Consider the following 21547-nt stretch of genomic DNA (forward strand, 5'->3'; position numbering starts at 1 on the left):
TATGGGGTGTCAGGAGGTGTTTTTTTCCTGTAGACTTTAGGACTTCTAAATTTTTTTTCACTTTTGTTAAAAAAAAAATGAAGAATAGAGAAAAATGTATAAATGAGGTCTCCTTCCTTCAAGACCCCCAAACTATAGCAGCTTCCGATGTTTTACTCTTTTACTAGATCAAACATATTATCGATCTGTTTTAACATTTTCATGCCCGTAAAAGCTACATTCTTTTAAGTGTTCTGTGTTTGAACTGCTAACATGTTGCACAATATTGATTTTTTCTTATCTTAGGGGACGATCATTTCCGATTTTGGGGATGTCAGGAGGTGTTTTTTTTCTTTTAGAGTTTTGAGAATCTCATTTAATATTTCACTTTTGTGAAGAAAAAAAAAGAATAGTGAAAAATTGAAAAATATACAAATGATGCCTTCTTCTCTCAAGACCTTTAAACTATTGCAGCTTCCGTTGGTTTACTCCTTTAGATCAAACATAACCTTGACCTTCTCGGGGTTAACATTTCCATGCCCGTAATAGCTGCATTCTTTCAAGTGTTCTGTGATTGGACTGCTAAGATGTTGCTGCCATTGTTTTACAGGGGTACATGCTGTAGTGTAGCGCCATTTCTTAAAAGACATTCATATTAAAAATTTTCATTAATTTATCATTTTATATGCCGACAACAATAACTAAAAATGTATACCGTTTCTAAAAATCAGTCGAGTTAATAACGAATATATGTTTGTAATGTCGTAACTATAATCTCGTCTCCTTTTCCCGAATGTAACCTACCGAATTGGACTTTGAAATTACGACAGTGTTTGAACTAAAATTGTCAACAAAAAAGAAGGCACACGTGGAGCAGAATCTGCTTATTCTACATGAGCACCTGGTATCAACCCCAGTTTTTGATGGGGATCGTGTTGCGTAGTCTTTTATTTTCTATGTTGTGTTTTGTGTACGATCATTTGTCTGTTGGTCTTTTTCTTTTTTAACAATGACATTGTCATTTTATTTTCGACTTTGACCTTAAACAACCCTCTAATATCTTTCTACTCTCTTTTATCAAAATGAAAACAAAAGTACAATGCATATTAATACGAAGTAAATAATATACCAGTGATATACCGATGGCGGATTCGAAATCCAAAATGTATGCACAAACGTCAACGAACAGGCCTAATTTGAGTGTTCTCTTTTCTAAAAAGCCATAATGTTGCCCATGTTTATTCGACTTTGGTTATTGATAACACTCTTCAAACCTTTTCCTCAAACCATCTGCATATTTTATTTTGCGTTTTGTTTTATCATGTTCTGTGCGTCTGTTTTGTGTCATGGTGTTGTATGTTATTAAAGTTCGACTTTTTTTTATCAAAACGTTTGATATTTATATAAAAATCACAATAATTGTAAAAGTAGTTTTAAAATTTTCTACAGATCTATGAAGGATGTTGGCTACTCTGTTAAAAAATAACAAGCTTTTTAAAAGACTATTATGAATTGATAGTATATTATTAAAGAAACTCAAAAAGTAGAAAAAAATGGATGGTCCGTGTGCTCATTTTCGAGATATAAGCCATTGACGGGAAATAATTCTCTCTAGATTTTTCATATATTTAACACTGGCACCTTATTTGTTTCAAAAACTATGAAAAAATAACAAGAATTTTATAAAATTTTGAAAAATATTTTCAGGTATACAATTCATTTACGAGACTTTTGCATTTTCATCTCTTCTTATGAGAATACAGCACGCTGCAACAAATTAGTAATCTGATTAAAATATACACCCTATTTCCCAACTTTGTTCAGCCTACGGACTGTTGTCAGATCGTATGAAGGAAAGCGTGGAAACAGACTTTGTATTCAAATCAGGTGGCAATGCTGCACAATCGAGAACAAAAATCGCGTCAAAGTCGACAATATAACAAGAGGCTGTCACAACGACAGCAAACCGGATTTATTAACATTTATTTGTGTCCTGGCAATATCACAAGAACCATTACTGATGAATGGTGAAAGTGAAAATCGTCAATATCAAATTTGACCTCCATTTTGTCATCAGTTATCAACATATTAAAATTTGAAAAGCTTAGATTGAAAGGTTCATGAGTAAATGCAACAACGTGAATGGAAACGCCATTTTACGATCCTTCAAGAACCATAACTCCTGAACGGTAAAAGTCAAAATCGTCATTATTGAACTTGACCTCTATTTTGTCATCAGCAACATCATATTAAAATTTCAAAAGCTTTGGTTGAATGGTTCATGAGAAAATGCACGGACACGACAGGAAACACCATTTTTCAATCTTTCAAGAACCATAACTCCTGAACGGTAAAAGTCAAAATCGTCATTATTGAACTTGACTTCCATTCTGTCATCAGTAACAACATATTAAAATTTGGGAAGCTTTGGTAGAACAGTTCATGCGTAAATGCACAAACACGACTGGAAACTCCATTTTTCAATCTTTCAAGAAGCATAACTCCTGAACGGTAAAAGTCAAAATCGCCATTATTGAACTTGACCTTCGTATAGTTGTCAGTAATAACATATTAAAATTTTAAAAGCTTTAGTTGAACGGTTCATGAGTTAATGCACGGACAACATTTGATTGCCGCCCGCCCGGCCGCCCGCCGTACATCCCCAAATCAATAACCGACATTTTTGTCACAAAAATCCGGTTAAAAAAGTGAAAGTAAGTGTTTACATAATGAACTATATTGCAATGTGTTTAATTGAACAAACCCTTTCTGAAATCTCCCATCCGTTAGCCGATTTCTGCCAGATTGATTCAACCACTCCTTTCACCGGAAGCATGTCCTCACAAGCCTCTCGTAAATATGTACAAGTCATGGATAAATTATAGACACTCAGACTATCCAGATCAGAAAGAATCAAATATAGTAATGTAAAGGGAAGTGATAAAAGTGACTTTTGGTGTGCATCTGACTGTGACAGTTGATTTGAAGCAACCCTTGACGCCATGTTACCGGAAGTTGTGCCGTGGTACAATAATGCTTCTTCCCCTTCCGTATCCTTGTCACTGATTTGTTCGTGGTCTTTTCTATAAATGTTGAAGCTGTTTGTATCCTTACAGAAAATAACTTCACCATTAGGTACTTGTGGTGTTTTCTTATCAATGGTGAATTTACATCCCTGGTAAGCTAAAGGACAATATTGCTTGGTTGGTTCACATATGTCTAAATGTGAAAACTGTTGGTGTCCTACTAGCTCCTCTCGTCGAAAAACTTGTTGGCAAATTCCAATCATCTCGGGCCTCACATTACGTGAGTTGCACTGTACAATGTTTGCTGGACACCTGCGTAAATGAGCCGCCATTTTGGATCGAAGGACGACAGCTACGCATCCACCATCTTTATTTAAACAGTTGACCATTTCCATCTGGCATCTCTTTTTATGTTCCATCAATTGATGTCTATACATGGTAAATCCACATTCATTTTCACACGGGATTATTTCATCCTTGATAATCCTTTCTGGATAAAATGGACAAACTTTGAGATGTTCTGAAACCGGAGTGCTGAGATGGTTCTTCCACTTACGAATTGGAGTGCATGCAGAACTGAAGGACCATTTCTAAAACATTACCTAAAGTTAGTAATCTATATAGGAAAATGTCAGATTCGGGGAATTAATACTACATATTTGTTTCACGTTCATTATTGTGTATATGAATTAGATCGATAGTTTTCTCGTTTGAGTTCTTTTACATTTGTTCAAGACCTTTTATATGCGGTGTGGGTTTTACTCATTGTTAAAGGCCGTAAGATTATTAATTTCGGCGACTCCTGTGAAGGTTTGTCTCATTGGCGTCATATTCTTATTTTCATATTTACAAGGAATCAAGGTGCTTGTAAGCACTAGATAAATGGTAAAGATTGCTTTAATTTATCAGAGGGAAGTAAAATTAAAAATTGCATTGTATAAAGCATTTGTCGTAGTTGATTCAATAACAACCGAAACTGACATATATACCGGTATACTACACATATTGACGTTGCTGAAATCATGCAACACATAATTTAGCTATCCATAAACATGGTTTCAATATGGCGTCAATAGCTGTCGGCGTCTTCATGTAAGCAAAAGCTGAGATATATACAGCTGCTAACTGTTTCTGTGTTCGCACTTTCAAGTTCAATGTGATAGATCCATGACAGTCTTGTGGAATAACGTACTTTTTACCAAAATGCATCATCGACACGTGATCCACGTGTACTAGTTCAATTATTACATACAAATAATATATTTGTTTGGGATGGTCATAAACATAAACACTTACCCACTTTAAAAAATCCCAATGTTTTCCACCATTAGAAATTTTCTGCCATATCGGCTCCACTATGCCCTTCTTATAAACGACTGATTTACAAAACGAACGTAGGAACTTACAAGTTAAAGCCAAATTGTTTATGGAAAAACTGTCAAGAAACATCAAAATTTGTTCAATCACATTATCTGGGAGATCTTCAAGAAAAAATAAATCATCGGTAGAATCGATATCGTTTTGATAACAAGGAGTCGTTGGATAATCAAGTGTTTGACTTTGTTCATCCGGTTGTTCTGGCGATGAGCATGCGTCAGCTCCGATAGTCAACCCACTTGTATTCAAAAGATCACTTTGAGTCACGTGACCTGTCGGAACTAATGGAGATAGTTTCTGACAAAAGAAATCACATCCAGCATAGGCTAACGGACACTTTAATTTTAATATCCCGGTAGAAATCTCTGCATGAATGTTGTGAGAATGCCACGAAAATTCGCCTCTTTTAACAGGTTTATGACACATATTGACAGTTTCAGGTATCGCAGTCATGCAATCAATCACATTAGCAGGACATATTAAGAGGTGGGCAGCCATATTTGATTTTTTAACTTCGGAATGGCAACCATTTTCTTTATTAATGCATGGTACAATAATAGCTTCACAGATGAACGAATGTGATTTCTGTTTACAAGCATGAAAAATTCTATCGCATCCTTGTACACATTCGATCAGCTCGCAGGAGCTGACGTAATCTGGTCTGACGTCACACTTCCAACTAAAACATTGGACACAATGGTCATGTATAGACGAAAATCGCTCCTGTTGCATTGCTGTAAATCTGGAAAATAAAACAAACAGTATGTGTAGAGTCTGGTATGTGCAACAAATTCAAATTGAGTAAAGTCTACAGGTATATGAGTCGCTTTTGAATCCGCCTATCCGCCTTTGAGAATGAAAGAGTAGGCTAGCTTGGACATTCATTTAAATGTTACAAAGCTTTATGCATAATCGTGCATGTGACTCAGGAACGTCCTTGTTGATATCCTAATGGATTCCCAATGTATTGTCAATAAAATTGCCATAAAGTATCAGTTCTATAAATTCGTGTGACTTTTCTACACTCGCAGGAATCCAGATGTTAATAGTATTTTCGGTACCAGCGTATATTTTTACTGCCACGCATTTCGACAAGTAATGATTTTATATACTATAGAGATGACCAGGGCCAAAATATTTGAAAACTATTAAAAACTTTGAACACATTTGTGATGCGTGCCGAGAAACAGATACTGTACTTGTGGATTTGCAGATTTGGCACAATTTCAGGAATTTTAACAAATTTGGCTTTCCGTATCACCTCTAGTTTCAACCATAGCTACATATACAGCAAAGTCAAGGATTTAAATGTTAAAATCCACAACGAGCTTCCTTACGAGATTCTCAGGCTAGCAGCACCAAATAACATTGAATTCGATTGTATGTCGTAAGGGAATGAGAAATTTACCTCAGGAGGATGGGGTTATGCTATTTAAAAAAAAATATGATCCCAATTTGATGAAATTTTTTTTTTCAAGCAAATGACCAAAAAAAATACATGTATTTTGAATGCAGATTCCCCCTATACCTTATAATGTTAAATTTTGAAACACAGAATAGATAATTAAATCATCACTGTCACAAATATTATCAAAAGAGAGTTGGTTAAACTTTGTTGTTGCGGTTTTATATTTACTTAGCATACACTGAATGTTTACCTGTTTTTTTTATGCAGTCTACCGGGTTATCAAAATCTATTTGCTTTGTCTACTATGTTCCTCCTGACTTAATATAACTTTAATAAAACATTCTAGAAGACGTCTGTTGTAATGCTTAGACGCTAGAGACCTTTTTTTTTTTTTAGCAAGGTTGACCATATAAGATCAATCCGTGTCAGATTTGTTTCATTTGAATCAAGGACAAATCTTGTTTGATTTATGACATACAATTTTTAACAATATTTTAAAGTAAATGATAAATTCTTCAGAAAAGGGACCGTTATTGATTACGTATCTGTTTTAGTAAAGATATAAATAACTTTCAACAAAACTTACCTGCTAAATAACACACCCTTCCTATACTCCGGATCAGATCTATATTTAGCATAACATTAAATGTATACTCAACATCGAAATCAACAAACGGTTTTAACCAGTAAATTACAACCGGTCACTGGCGAATTATACATGTTTATGAGAATGAGAAATTAATTTAGTTTGTAGATAGTTCAATTATAAACCCACCTAAAATAATTCTTTTTTCGTTGATCAGCAAACGAAACCACGCTTATCAGGAATATAGTGTTTTGAAATGCTACACATTTCACATGTTTCTATCATTCTGTTACATAAGGTACTATTCTTATTGGTAAATATCAGTTCCCTTTTCCATACTTTTGGGATGTTTTTGCTGTTTATTCTTTAATGGACATGCACTTATTAATTTTTTTTATTTATTTTTGCAGCCAACGGTTAACGTCATTTTTTTTTAAATATTACTATCCGGCGGCGGCGGAAACTATTTGTACAAAGCTTTATTTTTCAGAAGGTAGAAGACCTATATATCATTCGCATATCTTGTATACAGATACCTTAGTATATTTAGAAGTTTCCGTCTGTCATATGTCAAATGCCCTTGACCTTGTTTTCATGGTTTAACGATTATAAGAGAAAAAAATGTTTGTCATGTGATTTTTTCACTTGTAGCGAGTAATGACCATAACTGGTATATAGGTTCCAAACAACGTCCACATGTCTGTCAGGCAGGATTCAATTGAGCGAGACCTCATTTTAGTGATCAATGTTACGTGATTATGTCAAGTTTCTCAAATACTATAAGCAGCAGGTCAACTAAAACTGTATGTGGCGTATAGAATGGAAGGTTTTATCTGACCTTGATCTCCTTTCCTATGGTTCATAGGTGTTATGTTTTTTGTGTTATGGTCTGTTTTTCAGATTCTATAAGAAATGCGTTAACTATATCTGATGTATGAAATGACTGTAGTGGGTCAGTCAGGTTGACAGGTATCATTTGACCTTGACCTCATTTTTATTGGTCAATGTTCAGTTTTTGTGTTCTGGACTGTTTTTCAATTACTAAATGCAGTATGTCAAACATATTTGGTGTATGGAAGAATTGTAAGGTGTATATGTCTGTCTGGCAGGTATCATCTGACCTTGACTTCATTTTCATGGTTCATCGGTCAATCATTAAGTTTTTGCTATGTTGGGGTGGGACGCCAGGATTAAAAGTGTTTTCCGGCTATTTAAGTTGTAATCTCTGTCTTTGCCATTTTTTGTTTTTTGTTTTGCAAAGTTGCTCATCCTGTCTCAAAATTTCATCCTAGTCCCCCTTCCCTCCCTCAACTAAAACTCAAATAATTTATGTCAAATATTGAATCAAAAAATTCAATAGACGTACTTAACACTGGTTTGCAGATTTGTCTGCCATCATGTAAAATCATAGAAGTTCCAGTAAACTTCGTCATCACAATTTAAAAAAAAATTACGTCACAATTAAAACTAAGTGATTGTTACTTGAAGTATGTTTTTATGTTTTAATGATTCTGACTGCTTTTCCTGATTTCAGACTTACTAGTTGAATATTCCTCTCGCTGGCAGATATTACAGCAACGATGTCATTGTCGACACATGTAACACCGTGAATACTAGGCATGATGTTGGTAATTTTTTTTTTCAAATTTTCCATCCGGTGCAAACAAGGTCAAATAAGAAGGGCTATAGTTTGATACAACAAGTTTTCCACATGGTAAAATACAGCATCCTGATACATTAGTAGCTGTTGTGTCAAACTTTGCTTTTAACTCAAGTGTTATATGTTCAACTAATCTTTTAGGTTCTTGATCTACTTTCATCAACTGAGCCTGGCCCTCTTTTCTTCTTTGTAATTGTATTTTACACGATTGGACATCTACTATGGGTTTACCAAACGTAGCGGTCTCCTCACTGAAATTTTGTAATAGATTGTTTAACTGGAAAGAAATTGAAGTGTGACCTAGACTGCCACCATCAATCCAAGACTGCAAGTCTTTTTCTTTTTCATTCAATTTGTTGCCTAACTCCTTAGTTCCTAGAAATGTTTGCAAATCAGTTGCATGATTTTTTATGATTTCTACATCTTCTATGCATGCATCAATTTCTCTTTGTTTTTCTTCCAGAGAAGCCATGAAGTCGTTTATTTGTTGAGTTGAATTTTCCACAGTTTTGTTCAGTGCAGCAATGAAGTGGTCTTGTATTTCATCAAGGTGATGATTTATCTGTTGTCTAAATGCGGATATCTGGGATCGAAGTTTTTCTTTCGAAACTGATATTGTAGATAAATTCTTTTGTCTGTCTTCCAGAATAAGGGACATGTTCTCTTTTAGTTCCTGGAGAGAAGATTCAATTTCTGTAAAGGCTACAGACTTTTTAGCATTTAGAACCACATCTTCAAAAGTAGAAATTTCTTTACATTCTCTGTGGGTTTCGGAAATTACACATTTTCGGCATAAAAGTTGGTCGTGCTTCTTGCAAAACAATAGATATTTTTCATCATGTTCATTACAATGCATGGCAATATTTGTAATGAAGGATGGCAACTTTTGATATTCGGCAAAAGGAATAATGTTGTGGTCTCGTGTAGCCTTTAGGAGACTGTGGTGCTCTTTACAGTCGTCACATAGTCCTTCATTGCAGTCTGAGCACCAAACCAAGGTTGGCTTAGAAATGTGTCGTAAATTACAAATACCACAACTATTAGAGGAAGTAGCCATGATCTGAAAAAGAAAATAAAATTTTTATACAAACAATGCACATAAATTAGAATTTCGAAAAGTTACATTAAATATATATTTCCTAAATTGCTTCCTAAATTTTTATAATCCATTTTTATGTAATCATGGTAATATTAAAATCATTTAAATACTGCTCCTTTCTTAATAATTGAAATGCCATTATTCAGAAAAGAAATGTACTTATTTTTATGTTAGCTAAATTAAATATATAGCGTTTTTCCGGCCGTTAGTTTTCTCGTTTTAATTGTTTTACATTTTCTTATCGGGGCCTTTTATAGCTGACTATGCAGTATGGGCTTTGCTCATTGTTGAAGGCCGTATGGTGACCTAAAGTTGTTAATGTCTGTCATTTTGGTCTTTTGTGGATAGTAGTCTCATAGGCAATCATACCACATCTTTTTTTTATATTATACAGAGGAGGGAAAATTTGCAGAAATGTACAGCTTTTGTTATAAATACTCTTGAAAATCATTGCAGAATTATGAGGAATTAAGGTCAAAGAAATATCTTGCCATGAAAATCATTTTTGCAATTTACATTTATAACAGGTGAGTAGCTCCTTAATAGATGTTGGAACAATGGCAAGAAAATGCCAAAAAGGTTAAAACTGAACATTTCAGGGGCAATAACTCCTTAACAGGTAGACGGATGTTTACAAAACTCAGGGTAGATAGAATGGACTACTAAATCTAAATCTTATGATTATGCTGATCAATTTTACCCATGGGAGTTTTTCTCTTATTAGCTTTGCTAAAGTTTTAGAGTTTTTAGCAAAAACTGGAGTTTAGCCTATATGTTCTATCTTTTGACACAACCACCATGTTGATTGATCAACCTGGACCAAAAAAATCAGACATTTCATTGTTGACATATATATCTTATAGATTAAGCAGATATTTTTTTTCAATCCATAAACGGTTTTAGTTATGACAAGGATTTGTATAGACTCTACAAATCCTTGGTTATGATGATTAAAAAAAACAACATTCACTGATTGACAGACATCTGACAACAGTCACTACCGAAAAACAGTCGCTAGATACAAAGTGATGGCAAAAGCTAACATTGCCCTTCAGGCCAGATGAGCTGAAAACTCTAAAATGACAATGGTTGAAGAAACTTTTAATATTGTGTCATTTGGTAAATTTTAAAAAGTAATGAAGAAAAAAAAAGATTTCATTTTTTCTTGAGCAGAAGATGACTTTCCCTCTGATATACCCTCTTTATCTATAATAATAAAATTACGAGGTCCAATTTGTCAGCCGTCATCACGTAAAAACGACGAATCAAAGAATTCAACTTTATATATAACTAATATAGTACTAAGGTGTAGATTAAAAATTACACCACTCCAGGCCCTTTTGTTTTCCACGTAATTAATATTGCCAATAATTAAGAAGTTCCGGGTCGAGTCCGATACCGATACCAATAGTATATTCACCTGTTACCTTATCTGTACGTTCCGCATCTGACAGGCGCACCAACAAACGGTGTATTCAGGATTAATATGCTATATACACTGGTCATAATCACAAGGTTGACACTACTAAATTGTCGAATTGTTACCTATTGTAGTATTTTAATCAGTAAGACTTTCTAAGATAACAACACGAATACTAAAAATCTGGACTAAAAATAAGGCGTATAGGTACAGCTTTCAATTTGTTAGCGGGCATGACGTAAAACAGCGAATCAAAGAATTCAACTTTATTTATAAGAAGATAGGTAAGATAGGAATTGCTTCGGAACGCAAAACTTTAATACCAATGGAAGTTGTAGACGCAAATGGTAATGTATCCAGTTTTGTGTCAAAACGAAGGGTTTTCGATCGTGAGGTTCAAAAAGCAAAACGTAAGTACTGGTACACATTGCAGAAAGAATTAGTTATGTGTGGTTCCAGTAACCCTACCTTCCCTACTTTTTCACATTGAAAATAGCCTACCCTTAAGATTTTATTGTCATTTTTCATTAAGCACTGTTAAAGTCAGAATGTTGCTCCCATAGACTCAATGTAAAAAAAAAAACATAAAATAAAAAAAAATCCCTACCTACCTACCCTAACTTTTTTTCAGATGTAACTGGAACCACACATACTTTTTTATTTGGCCTAATATAGGACAATGCTGTTGATTAAAAAATACTCCATTCCAGGACCTTTTGTTTTCCAAATAATTAATATTATCAATAATTGATAAGTTCCAGTTCGACGGGTTCAAACAGAAAGATTTGAAAGCAGAGAAAACTGTGTATCTTATAATCGGCATGACTTTATCAGATGACAATACTAATACTAAAATAATACTTGTGCATAGTTATATACTTTAATTCAGTCACGGCCCCGCGATATCACGGGTGTGTTCTAGTAACATATATCCATCACAGAAGTGAGGTCCAGGACAATTCCAGTATATCTTATGATTATCCTTTGTAATAAATTCCATTTTTTTTGGAACATGTATTTATAATTATCTTATTTTTTTGTATGAGGATAATGTTTTCACGTACGAACATATACATGATATATTTAAATTAGAACAATTCTTAATATGACAAAAAGGAAAACTTATGGCCAGGAATATCTGACAAGGATCTCAATTAAGGACTAGGTGCTTACAACCAGTTAACCTTTTATATTATATGGTACATAGACTCAGCTCTGTGTTCTTTTTAAAGCAGAACCAAATACATTGTACAATGAAAGTTCCCATCATGTACTGGGTTCCGAAGCTGCATATATCTCATTACAAACAAAGATTTATTTCGTTTCAAGCCATTGTTTCCCTACTAAACTATGTATTCTACTTACTAGAACACTTGGTATAATCAAAAACCTGATAAAAAATTGTTCAAATAAGGCCTTTGAAAATAGTGGAATAAATTACTTTTGGAGTGTCAAAATTGGTTCGAGGTACTTGATAAATTGCATGCTTTTAATTGGTGCTTTTGATTTTTCTACCCTATATATCACTTTGCCTCATAGTCTTATTAAGAAAAATTCACACACCTCATTAAATGGGCATTAAAAAAAGTCAAATTGCGAATATATATATATTCAAACTCCTTTTGGTCATTTTTTAGTAGCAACAAACACAAGAACTACATGTATGTCAATTGGACCCGTTTTGATACCATAAGGCAGCAACCATTTGATTTTCTGGGGGGAGGGGGGGGGGGGGCTATGGTTTTTTTTTGGAAAAAAAGTTTGTTTCCTGTTTTTGGAGAAAAAAATAATTTGTTTTTGATTTTGAGAAAAAAAAATTGTTTGTTTCACCCTCAGAGCTCTGCCACTATACATGCTATATATGTAATGCTAAAATTGAAAGAAAAAAATTGTTTTCGACTTGTCGCGAAAAAAAATAGATTGTTTTTCGCCGTAGGCGAAAAAAAAAGTTTGTACAGAAAAAAAAACCATAGCCCCCCCAGAAAATCAAATGGTTGCTGCCTAACTGCACTTGAATTTTTACAAGATATCATTTTTGTCTCTTTGACATATTCCTCATTTCCATTCTCAATTTTATTACACACTATTTAAATAACAAGCATGTGTGAGTTTCCCTAACTGTACAAAAATAAATGCTGAAAAAAGTATTCTATAACAAATAAACAGCTACGCCATGAGCGCATGATACGCCTGTCGCCTTTTCAAAATATTCGATAACTTCTCAATGTCATATCAGATATTTATAAAAACCGAAAGGGATCTTCAGTCAATATATATCATGTATATAAACAACAATACATCAAAATTTCATGAAAACTGTGTTTGAGTTAATGTTCGACATGCTGACAACGGACAGACGGACAACAGTATACCAAATTAATACTGTACGTCCCGTAAACGAGCGTATAAAAATATTATAATATATTGAGTAGTAAACACATTCTAGATACATAATAATTATTCTTAAAACCATGTTCATAGAAAATGGAATTCATTACAAAGGATTATACCTGTAATAAGAAATACTGGATTTGTCAAGGACCCGACTTATTTAAATATTTTGTTTACTGTTATCTGTTTTTATCCATTTTAATTCCTTAAGTGTTATAAGCCAAATCAATTTGCTGTTTTGCTGTTATTGGGACCCCCTTGTCCCCCTCCTAGATCTGAAACATATATGCATTCTCAATTGTAATATTAGTTACATAGTGTGCTAGTGACCTAATACGGTATATATGGGGTCAGTAAATTCCATATGGGGTGAGAGCGAAGCTCGAATCCCCATATGGAATTTACTGACCCCATATATACCGTATTACGTCACTAGCACACTATGTAACGAATTTATCTTACCGACTATCTTAACGTGTGAAATTAAGACTAGTGATTCTCAAAATGAGCAAGTCTTCAATACTGTTAGCGCTAAGAAAATACTTCCATTGATCCTACAAAAACAGATGCCAACAATAACGACTTGTAAGGTTCAGTAAATGTGTTTTATGAATTTGTTTTAATCTTAATCATCAATTTCTTCGTCTGTTGGAACTTTTAAGAATTTTTCTCAGTACCGTTTTGTTTTTACAAAGGGACATAACACCATTACTAACCGTGTATGAAATAAGCCCCGCCCCCTTCTTACCTAATAAGGAATATAAAGGGACGTAACTCCACTACTAACCGTGTATGAGATAAGCCCCGCCTCCCTACTAACCTAATATCAAATATACACGGTTTGCACGCGGACGCTTTTAACCAATCATATTCCTGGAAATGTATAGGAGGTAAGATAAATGTCTATCTTTGTTTTAAAATGTTCTGATATATCAATTGTCTTTTATAACAAAAGTTGAGATGCTAATAAATATGAAACTATTACATTCTGTTGATCCCCCCCTTTCCCCCCAAAAAAAAAAATCCTTATTATTATAATGTCATGGAATTGTTTTGTTTTATATGTATTATATATGATGTGTTTTATATATGCACCACGTTTTGCACAGAAACAATGTATACATGGTATACATATATGTGTACTGATATTTTACTGATATTGAGTATCACTATAGAAATTAATCAACTTGATTTTATAGACAAAACCCCCATTGAAAATATGCATCTTAAATTTTGTAAATCTACTCTAGGAATAAGAAAAAATGCATCCAATTTAGGAGCAAGAGCTGAATTAGGGAGATTGCCTATCGAATGTTTTATTAAAACACAAACCCTTTTATATTTAGCTAGACTATATAATAATAATATTAATCCATTGATAAAGGAAGCTTTTTCTCTAGCACAGTCTCTAGATTTGACAGGAACTTACTCATGGTATACATATGCAAAACATATTGTTAAAGAGACTAATGTTGACCTTAATATTCTTTCTACTTGTAAGGACATAAAAGATGTAAATAAAATAAAAAACGATATAAAGTTAAAAATGAAAAATAGATATGAAGATTTAATTCAAAATAAATTTCAAAACATTGATGATAAAAGTAAATTTTTTCTTTATAAAAAAATTAAAAAAGATTACAAACTAGAATCTTATCTTAATACATCTAATTTTCAGATAAGGAGATTAATCACTAAATTTAGAATAAGTGATCACTCCCTTTTGATTGAAAAGGGGAGATATTTTAAAATCCCAAGAGAGGAACGACTTTGCCATAAATGTAAAATACTAGAGGATGAGAAACATTTTTTTACTCTATTGTGAGTATAATAAAACTCTAAGAAATGATTTTTTTCATCACATATGTACTGAAAATAATAACTTTAATAATTTAAATGAAGAAGAAAAAATTCAATAATGAATATTTACTAAATCCATCATCGCCTTTACAAACAAATAAGTTAGGATCCTTCTTGAAAAAGTCATTAGAACTGAGGGCAGGGGACCTTTAACAACTTGTTTGTTGTTTAAAAAAAATTTTGATGCTGTTGTTATTATGTATGTTTAATATGTATGTTTATTGTGTTTATTGTGTTAATATATGTTGGTCACAAACTGTAAAGTTTATTTGACAATAAAATATTTGACTATAACTATAACAAGTTTGATAATTGTCATTTTAAACATTGTTAAAATGATTGTATGGTGACAGACTTTTACGTTTTATTGTTTTTATCTCAAATTAGTTTTGTGAACCTTTTCATTTGATTAATTGATTTGTGGTTGCCTAACGTCCAGTGGCAAACATTTCATGCATATTCGGGAAGATATCAATTTGAGGGCTGTTTGTAATCCTGCTGAAAAGAGGTGTGCATCAAAATTCGTTTGTTGCCTTTTATACAGCTTTCTTTAGCATGATTAGACATCAAATAAAATGATTTCTCTGGGTTGAAAAAAACAACAATACATGATGATGAGACATAAATATCAGGCGCAGATCCAGAGGGGGGGTTCCGGGGGTTGGAACCCCCCTTTTTTTTGGACGATTAATGCATTTGAATGGGGACATGTAGTTGGAACCCCCCTTTGTCCTGGGTTAGGACCCCCCCTTTTTAAAATGCCTGGATCCGCCCCTGAATATTAATTTCTCGACAGTACCTACCTACCCGCACACAGCTGAAACATTGACGAGGTATGAGGTAAACAGAAAACAGATTGTCTCCCCTTATGTTTAAAAACTATAAGTATAGTCATCATACGAAAAACCGTGACAACACTTTCAACTACCAAACAATTTTTTTTATAAACGTGCTTTAAACTTTTGACAGTCAAGGAGAAGAAAAAAATAGAGTCGAGTTCCTAACCTAATAATCCTGAAATTATTGTAGCAGGAGGGGGTCAACGACAATTCAACAATGCCATAATATAGTCCTCCTGGGACATGTAGTGGTAGTACTTCGCTTAGGTCTCGGGGGGGCCACTTCCTATGTAATGACTGGTAGGGATGAGCCGCTGGAATAGGTCACTATTTCATGCTTCATGATATATGAAAAGGGTGAGAAATTCAGATTAAATATATCAATAGGTTGATATTATCACTTGCTGGATTATATCATAAGTATCTGAAACTAATCAAATGTTCGTATTTATTTTTGATGCGGTTAAACCACAGTCGTAAATGCATCAGCTATTTGTCAAACCAATTAAACTCTATTTATTCAATGTGGTATTTTCACTGAGGTTAGTTATAGATGCAATAAATCCAATCATTTTGACATTTCCACCTAATTAACATTGAAAGGTTTGTATACATGAAACATTTAAAGAAATTCCATAGCATAGTGTCAGCGTCCTTCAAGAGGGAACGTCAAATCAGTTTGTAATTAATGTTAAACTTAGTAAAAGTGATACTATCTGAAGTATTACTACATTTATCTGACAAAACATATGTTATTGTCTTTTGAAATTGAAATTTCTTCATAATTAAAGATATAAAAGGGGCAAATAGAGGAGTGAAGAATTTATTGGAAAAGCAAGGTGTGATTATTGCGACTGCGTTGCTTCTAAACAAGAACGTAAAATGAGCGGGACCGCAAAAGTTTTTGTAAATACTAATGTACAAGAAGATGAAAAATATCCAAATATATCTATAGGTCTGTTTTTTGTTCATTAATATATGACAAGGTATATATTTTTGATAAACAAAATATATGAAAAGGGTGGGGTACTTGATGTCTCAGCTGCTCACCCCTACCAAAAAAAGTTTGAAGTGGCCCCCCCGAGCTTAGGTTCGATCAGCAGGATACACTCTACCTATATAGGTCTCGTTTCTAAATGTCTTACTAAATTAACTAAACAAGAATTCTCCCACTATAATATTTATTACACCAATAACATCAGTAAAGTTCAACAAATTGCATATAAATTCAACAATAGTAAAATAACAATAAATACAACAGATAACTGTTCTGACCAATAGCCTTTCTTAAAAAGGAGCTATTAAGTATGTTAAACTTTATTTATCCACAAATTCACTTTATGGATATAATTCCACCCAACTTATCCTTAAATTAATAATAACCACCTATTTCTATGTTAAACGGACTTTATTTAAAGTTAGCGCCGGAAAAGCATACCTATGTATCCGGAGACGGTCCCTCACATTTAACTATCAATAATTACATACCTTAAAGGTCAAGGACACTGGAGTGTTTGTACACAAAAACGTGTTAGGCCCAATTAGACTGATACAGTCTGGAGGGTTTGAGGGTGGCTTGATGCAAGCCGGCTCAATGCAGCAACTCCGAGATGTAGCAAACACTCCAGTATTTATACTTTTTAAAACAATGGAATCAAACACCGTGAAAAACAACAAGTTTATTACGTAAGTGAGGAGATAAACACCGAGATCTTCGAATTAACTTTGAACCCAAGGACAGCATTGGCTTAAGTTGACCACTAGATTTAATGAATAGAAAATGCCGTATGTCCATCTACTTCCGGTCAACGTGCTCCAGAAGTAGAGAAGAAATATAATTAAATATACTTGAAGACAAGAAGCAATAGTCAAAAAGGTTAGTTTCCTAAATCAAATAATCCCTTTTATACATGTATATAAATTTGTAGCAAATTCCTATCTGGGGAAATACTAGTTTTATTCTATAAAATTGCCTGGTCACTACATTATATTTGGTTCATTTTATAATTTATTACAGCCAGGAGGGTTTGTATAGGATCCAACATGATTTCTTTATTCTTTTAGTTTTGTAAACCATTTTTCCTTTTCTACTCTATTGTTTGCCAATTATTTTTTTATATTACTAGTTCTAAGTTATGTTTTCTTTTGTTTAGATTTAAACACCCTATTATTTTAAGAATGCTTCATTTTTTATATACATATATATATAAGGCCGTTAGTTTTCTCGTTTGAATTGTTTTACATTGTCTAATCGAGGCCTTTTATAGCTGACTATATATGCGGTATGGGCTTTGTTGAAGGCCGTATGGTGAACTATAGTTGTTAATGTCTGTGTCATTTTGGTCTCTTGTGGACAATTGTCTCATTGACAATCATACCATATCTTCTTTTTTATATATTCATTTACCATCTTTTATTTATTTGACCAATTTGATTCTCATTTTTTTTTCTCTCTTTTTGCTCATCATTCTTTACTCTGTAATCCCACACAGACCATCAATCAGACTAAGCGCTGATATTTGTGATACAATTTTAACTGATTGTTTTACGATTTTTTTTTGTGTGTCTGGAATTAAAATTTTAATGTGTGATGACATAATCGACGTTGAATAACCGTAAACTTACTAATTCTTCTTGCCGAAGCGACTCTTCAGAGTTCTCTATAATTCCCTACTATTTTGAAATGATTTCCTATTATGTCTAGTAACTGTTGTATTGTTCACACATCTTTGTCAATATAATGGAATTTGATGCAACTGTCATACAAGTTAGGGATTTAAATAGCCATACAATAAGGTTTGATCCACCATTTTCTTTATATAAAAAATGCAGGTACCAATGCAAGTCAGGAATATTATGACAGTTGTTATCCATTTGTTTGATGTGTTTGAGCTTTTGATTTTGCCATTTAATTAGAGACTTTCCGTTTTGAATTTTCTTTGTGTTCAGTATTTTTTGTGATTTTAATTTTAACTCAGATCCACATGAGTCAATCGATTGGACACGATAAAATGTAGACGGTTTAGAAAGAGAAATTTAATTTTTTGTAAAGCTGACTTTAAAATATACTAAATGTATAAAAGAAGAATATACACAATACGCATAAGTTATTTCTGCTCTTTACTCTTACCAGAGAGAAAGGAGTTAAATGTCACGTGTTATTAAACAGTTGAAATCATTGTCGAAAATCATTTGCTATGAATTGGAAAAATTGAATCATTCATGGTTTTTTTTTGGTTTTTTTTTTAAATACAAAGAAAACATTCTCAAACGTTCTAAAATCACAAAACAAACACTCTTAAATAAGAAAAGGGACACACTACGGATTTATTCCTGATATCATTGACATTTTAAAACAGTATGGACTTATAAGTTACCTTCTTGACTATATTGAAGATGGAACATTTCCATCAACACACATTTGAAAGCCTATCGTGTATAGGTGGCACGGTAGTATTTCCTGGCCCATAAGGGATAATGATAGCCTTTTTAGAATTTTCACCACTTTCTAACACTGCAAAAAATTCTGAGGGCCCTCATGGGGTTTTTGATTATGTGATTACTTGGCCGTTTTTTTAATGATTATTTGACTATTAAGCCAAATATTTCATGATTATTTGATTACCTAGGACTGTATTTTTAGTTTATGATTATTTGATTACTAAAGATAAGCAAATATTTAATGATTATGTGATTATATTGGCAAAAAAATGGTGATTATGTGATTACTAGGACCCCCCCCCCCCCCCATGAGGGGCCTCAATTCTACATTCACAGTTAACCGAAGTACTTTCATTTTACTATTCAGAAATGAATTTGAATATGTATCATGACCGTTTACTTTTTTTGCTATTTTTAAAAACCTAAGGCCACTAGCACTTTTAGGTCTTTTATGGTGCAGTGAATAAAAAATTCTCAAAAATTCTCAAAAATTCATTTTCATCTGTATGTAAAATTATTCATATTTTTCTACACCTGATTCATCCCTCAGTTTGGGAAAGTATGTTCAGTTGATACTGTATTTTTTTGTTTAATCACACTGTTTAGATACATTAACATAAGTAGGGTACACAAAAGAGCAACCTAAATTCTGGAATGCAAATACTACCGTGCCACCTATAGCGCAGTTGATAGTATACAGTTAAACAATTGGTTAAACCGTGTTATTTCTGATGACAGTTTCACACGTTTCAGGAATATTCGCCAGTCAGTGACAATAATAGAATTTTAGAAACACTCAAATTCTTTTAAGGAGATTAAAAATTCCTTTTTAATCTCTAAATTACTAACTGAAATACCAAATACAACAAGTAATACATGTGATATATGTACAAGAAATTTTAAAGATGTTTATGTACACGCTTGTTTCAATTGCCCAAGTACTAATGCACAGCGCGAAAGCTGATGGAACATTTTAAGTGACAATTTAAAGTGCAGCTTTACTGTGAACTAAGCATGTATGACGACGAAATGCTGTTTCAAATGTAACTCGGTCGAAAACCACTGACATTTTTTTTCAAGCATAGATGAATCGGTTCAATTTCTCAAGCCTGTGTCATGCACATGTTATCCAGTGTGTAGCAGAATATAGTCGATCTCTTAGACAATGTTATTAGATGTGTCAATACATGGTGTGTCACTGCATTCATACTTTAAATATTACTTATATAAACTATTTATATATTATCCATGTTATCTTCTGTGTATTTAGCTTAATATACTTTGCTCTTCTATTAATATTTTGTGTGTAATTATGTTGTAACGTTTACTTATATTCATTAATTGTATGTTCATTGAATCTTATTTATGAATGAATGAATAAATGTTTGTGTCTATCATAAATTAAAATTAACATATTACTTACAAGAAGCAATTATAAAAGAAAAAGAAATAGGTACAGTATTACATGGATATCAGGGTGAGTTCGACGTATTGGTTTTCTAGGGACCTGTGTGGTCGTGTGGTCTAAGTAGTATCAACAAAAAGTTCATCTACTGTAACACTTGCTTATCGACACTGAGGTTGTGAGTTCGAACCCCACACGTTGCGGCTGCGTTCAACTCAATTTGTATTTACTAGGATTGTTAGTTTTCCTGTTGAAAGATAGTGGTTCTCGTAGGCAGGCCACTATCCACCAATAAAAACTGACCGTCAAGAAATATCCAACGCTGCTGCAAATGACATCAAACACCATCATGTAAATTAAAAAATCCTGCCTTGTTCTGCAATTAAGCTGGATGTTTAACTTTCTCCTGGCTGGGTCACAGAGTAATAAACAGTCCAAAGGATTATGCTAATCTATCAGTAAAATTTGGCATAGAAATGAAAATGTCAAAGAGACAACAACCCGACCAAAGAGAAGACCACAGTGCACATAAATTCGACTTTGAATTTTAATCTCTCTATACTTTATTAGGGACGACATCAAAAGATCGATGTAGGATAAAAAACTTAAATCAAATAGTTTGGGGGTGGGGTTAAAATTCTGCAAGTTTTGTATATCTAAAATCGATTTTTACATATATCCCTATTGGTAAATCAATTTTTCCCAAATTAAGTTAAGAGGGGGAGGGGTCAGTGAAAAAACTATGTGAATTAAGTTTTTTTTTATCCTATATTGAACTTTTGATGTCGTCCCTTAGTACGTTTACGTAGTATTTCTCAAGTCTATGCTTTGGCTCAACTGGGGATTGAACCCAATCATGACTTGTAGCAATCGAGACAAGCACACCATCAAGGACGGTGATGAACCAAAATTAAATACATTTTGTCGAAAATGATTGCACTTTAATGAATATTTTTCTTCGTATGTAGTATAAATGTCTATGATCTTACATTAGAACTGCATCGAATAGAAATCGACCTTATGCAAGTGTACGCATACATGTACATGTAAACGCTT

General features: G+C 33.2%; 2 protein-coding genes across 2 annotated transcripts; both read right to left on the reverse strand.

The window, feature by feature from the left end:
• Window positions 1-232: 232 nt before the first annotated feature.
• Window positions 233-6424, reverse strand: LOC139486568 (F-box only protein 30-like). Its single transcript, XM_071271493.1, has 4 exons — window positions 6377-6424; window positions 4302-5124; window positions 2744-3595; window positions 233-617 (listed from the first exon to the last, which is right to left on the reverse strand). The coding sequence occupies exons 2-4, from the start codon at window positions 5112-5114 to the stop codon at window positions 465-467; spliced, it is 1818 nt and encodes a 605-aa protein (XP_071127594.1). The 5' UTR covers window positions 5115-5124; window positions 6377-6424; the 3' UTR covers window positions 233-464.
• A 1456-nt stretch (window positions 6425-7880) lies between these two features.
• Window positions 7881-15671, reverse strand: LOC139486570 (putative leucine-rich repeat-containing protein DDB_G0290503). The gene is made up of 2 exons (XM_071271495.1): window positions 15610-15671; window positions 7881-9096 (listed from the first exon to the last, which is right to left on the reverse strand). Exon 2 carries the CDS (start codon window positions 9091-9093, stop codon window positions 7990-7992), a length of 1104 nt encoding a protein of 367 aa, XP_071127596.1. The 5' UTR covers window positions 9094-9096; window positions 15610-15671; the 3' UTR covers window positions 7881-7989.
• Window positions 15672-21547: the final 5876 nt, after the last annotated feature.

The sequence above is a fragment of the Mytilus edulis genome, chromosome 8 (assembly GCF_963676685.1).
Source record: "Mytilus edulis chromosome 8, xbMytEdul2.2, whole genome shotgun sequence".
NCBI lineage: Eukaryota > Metazoa > Mollusca > Bivalvia > Mytilida > Mytilidae > Mytilus > Mytilus edulis.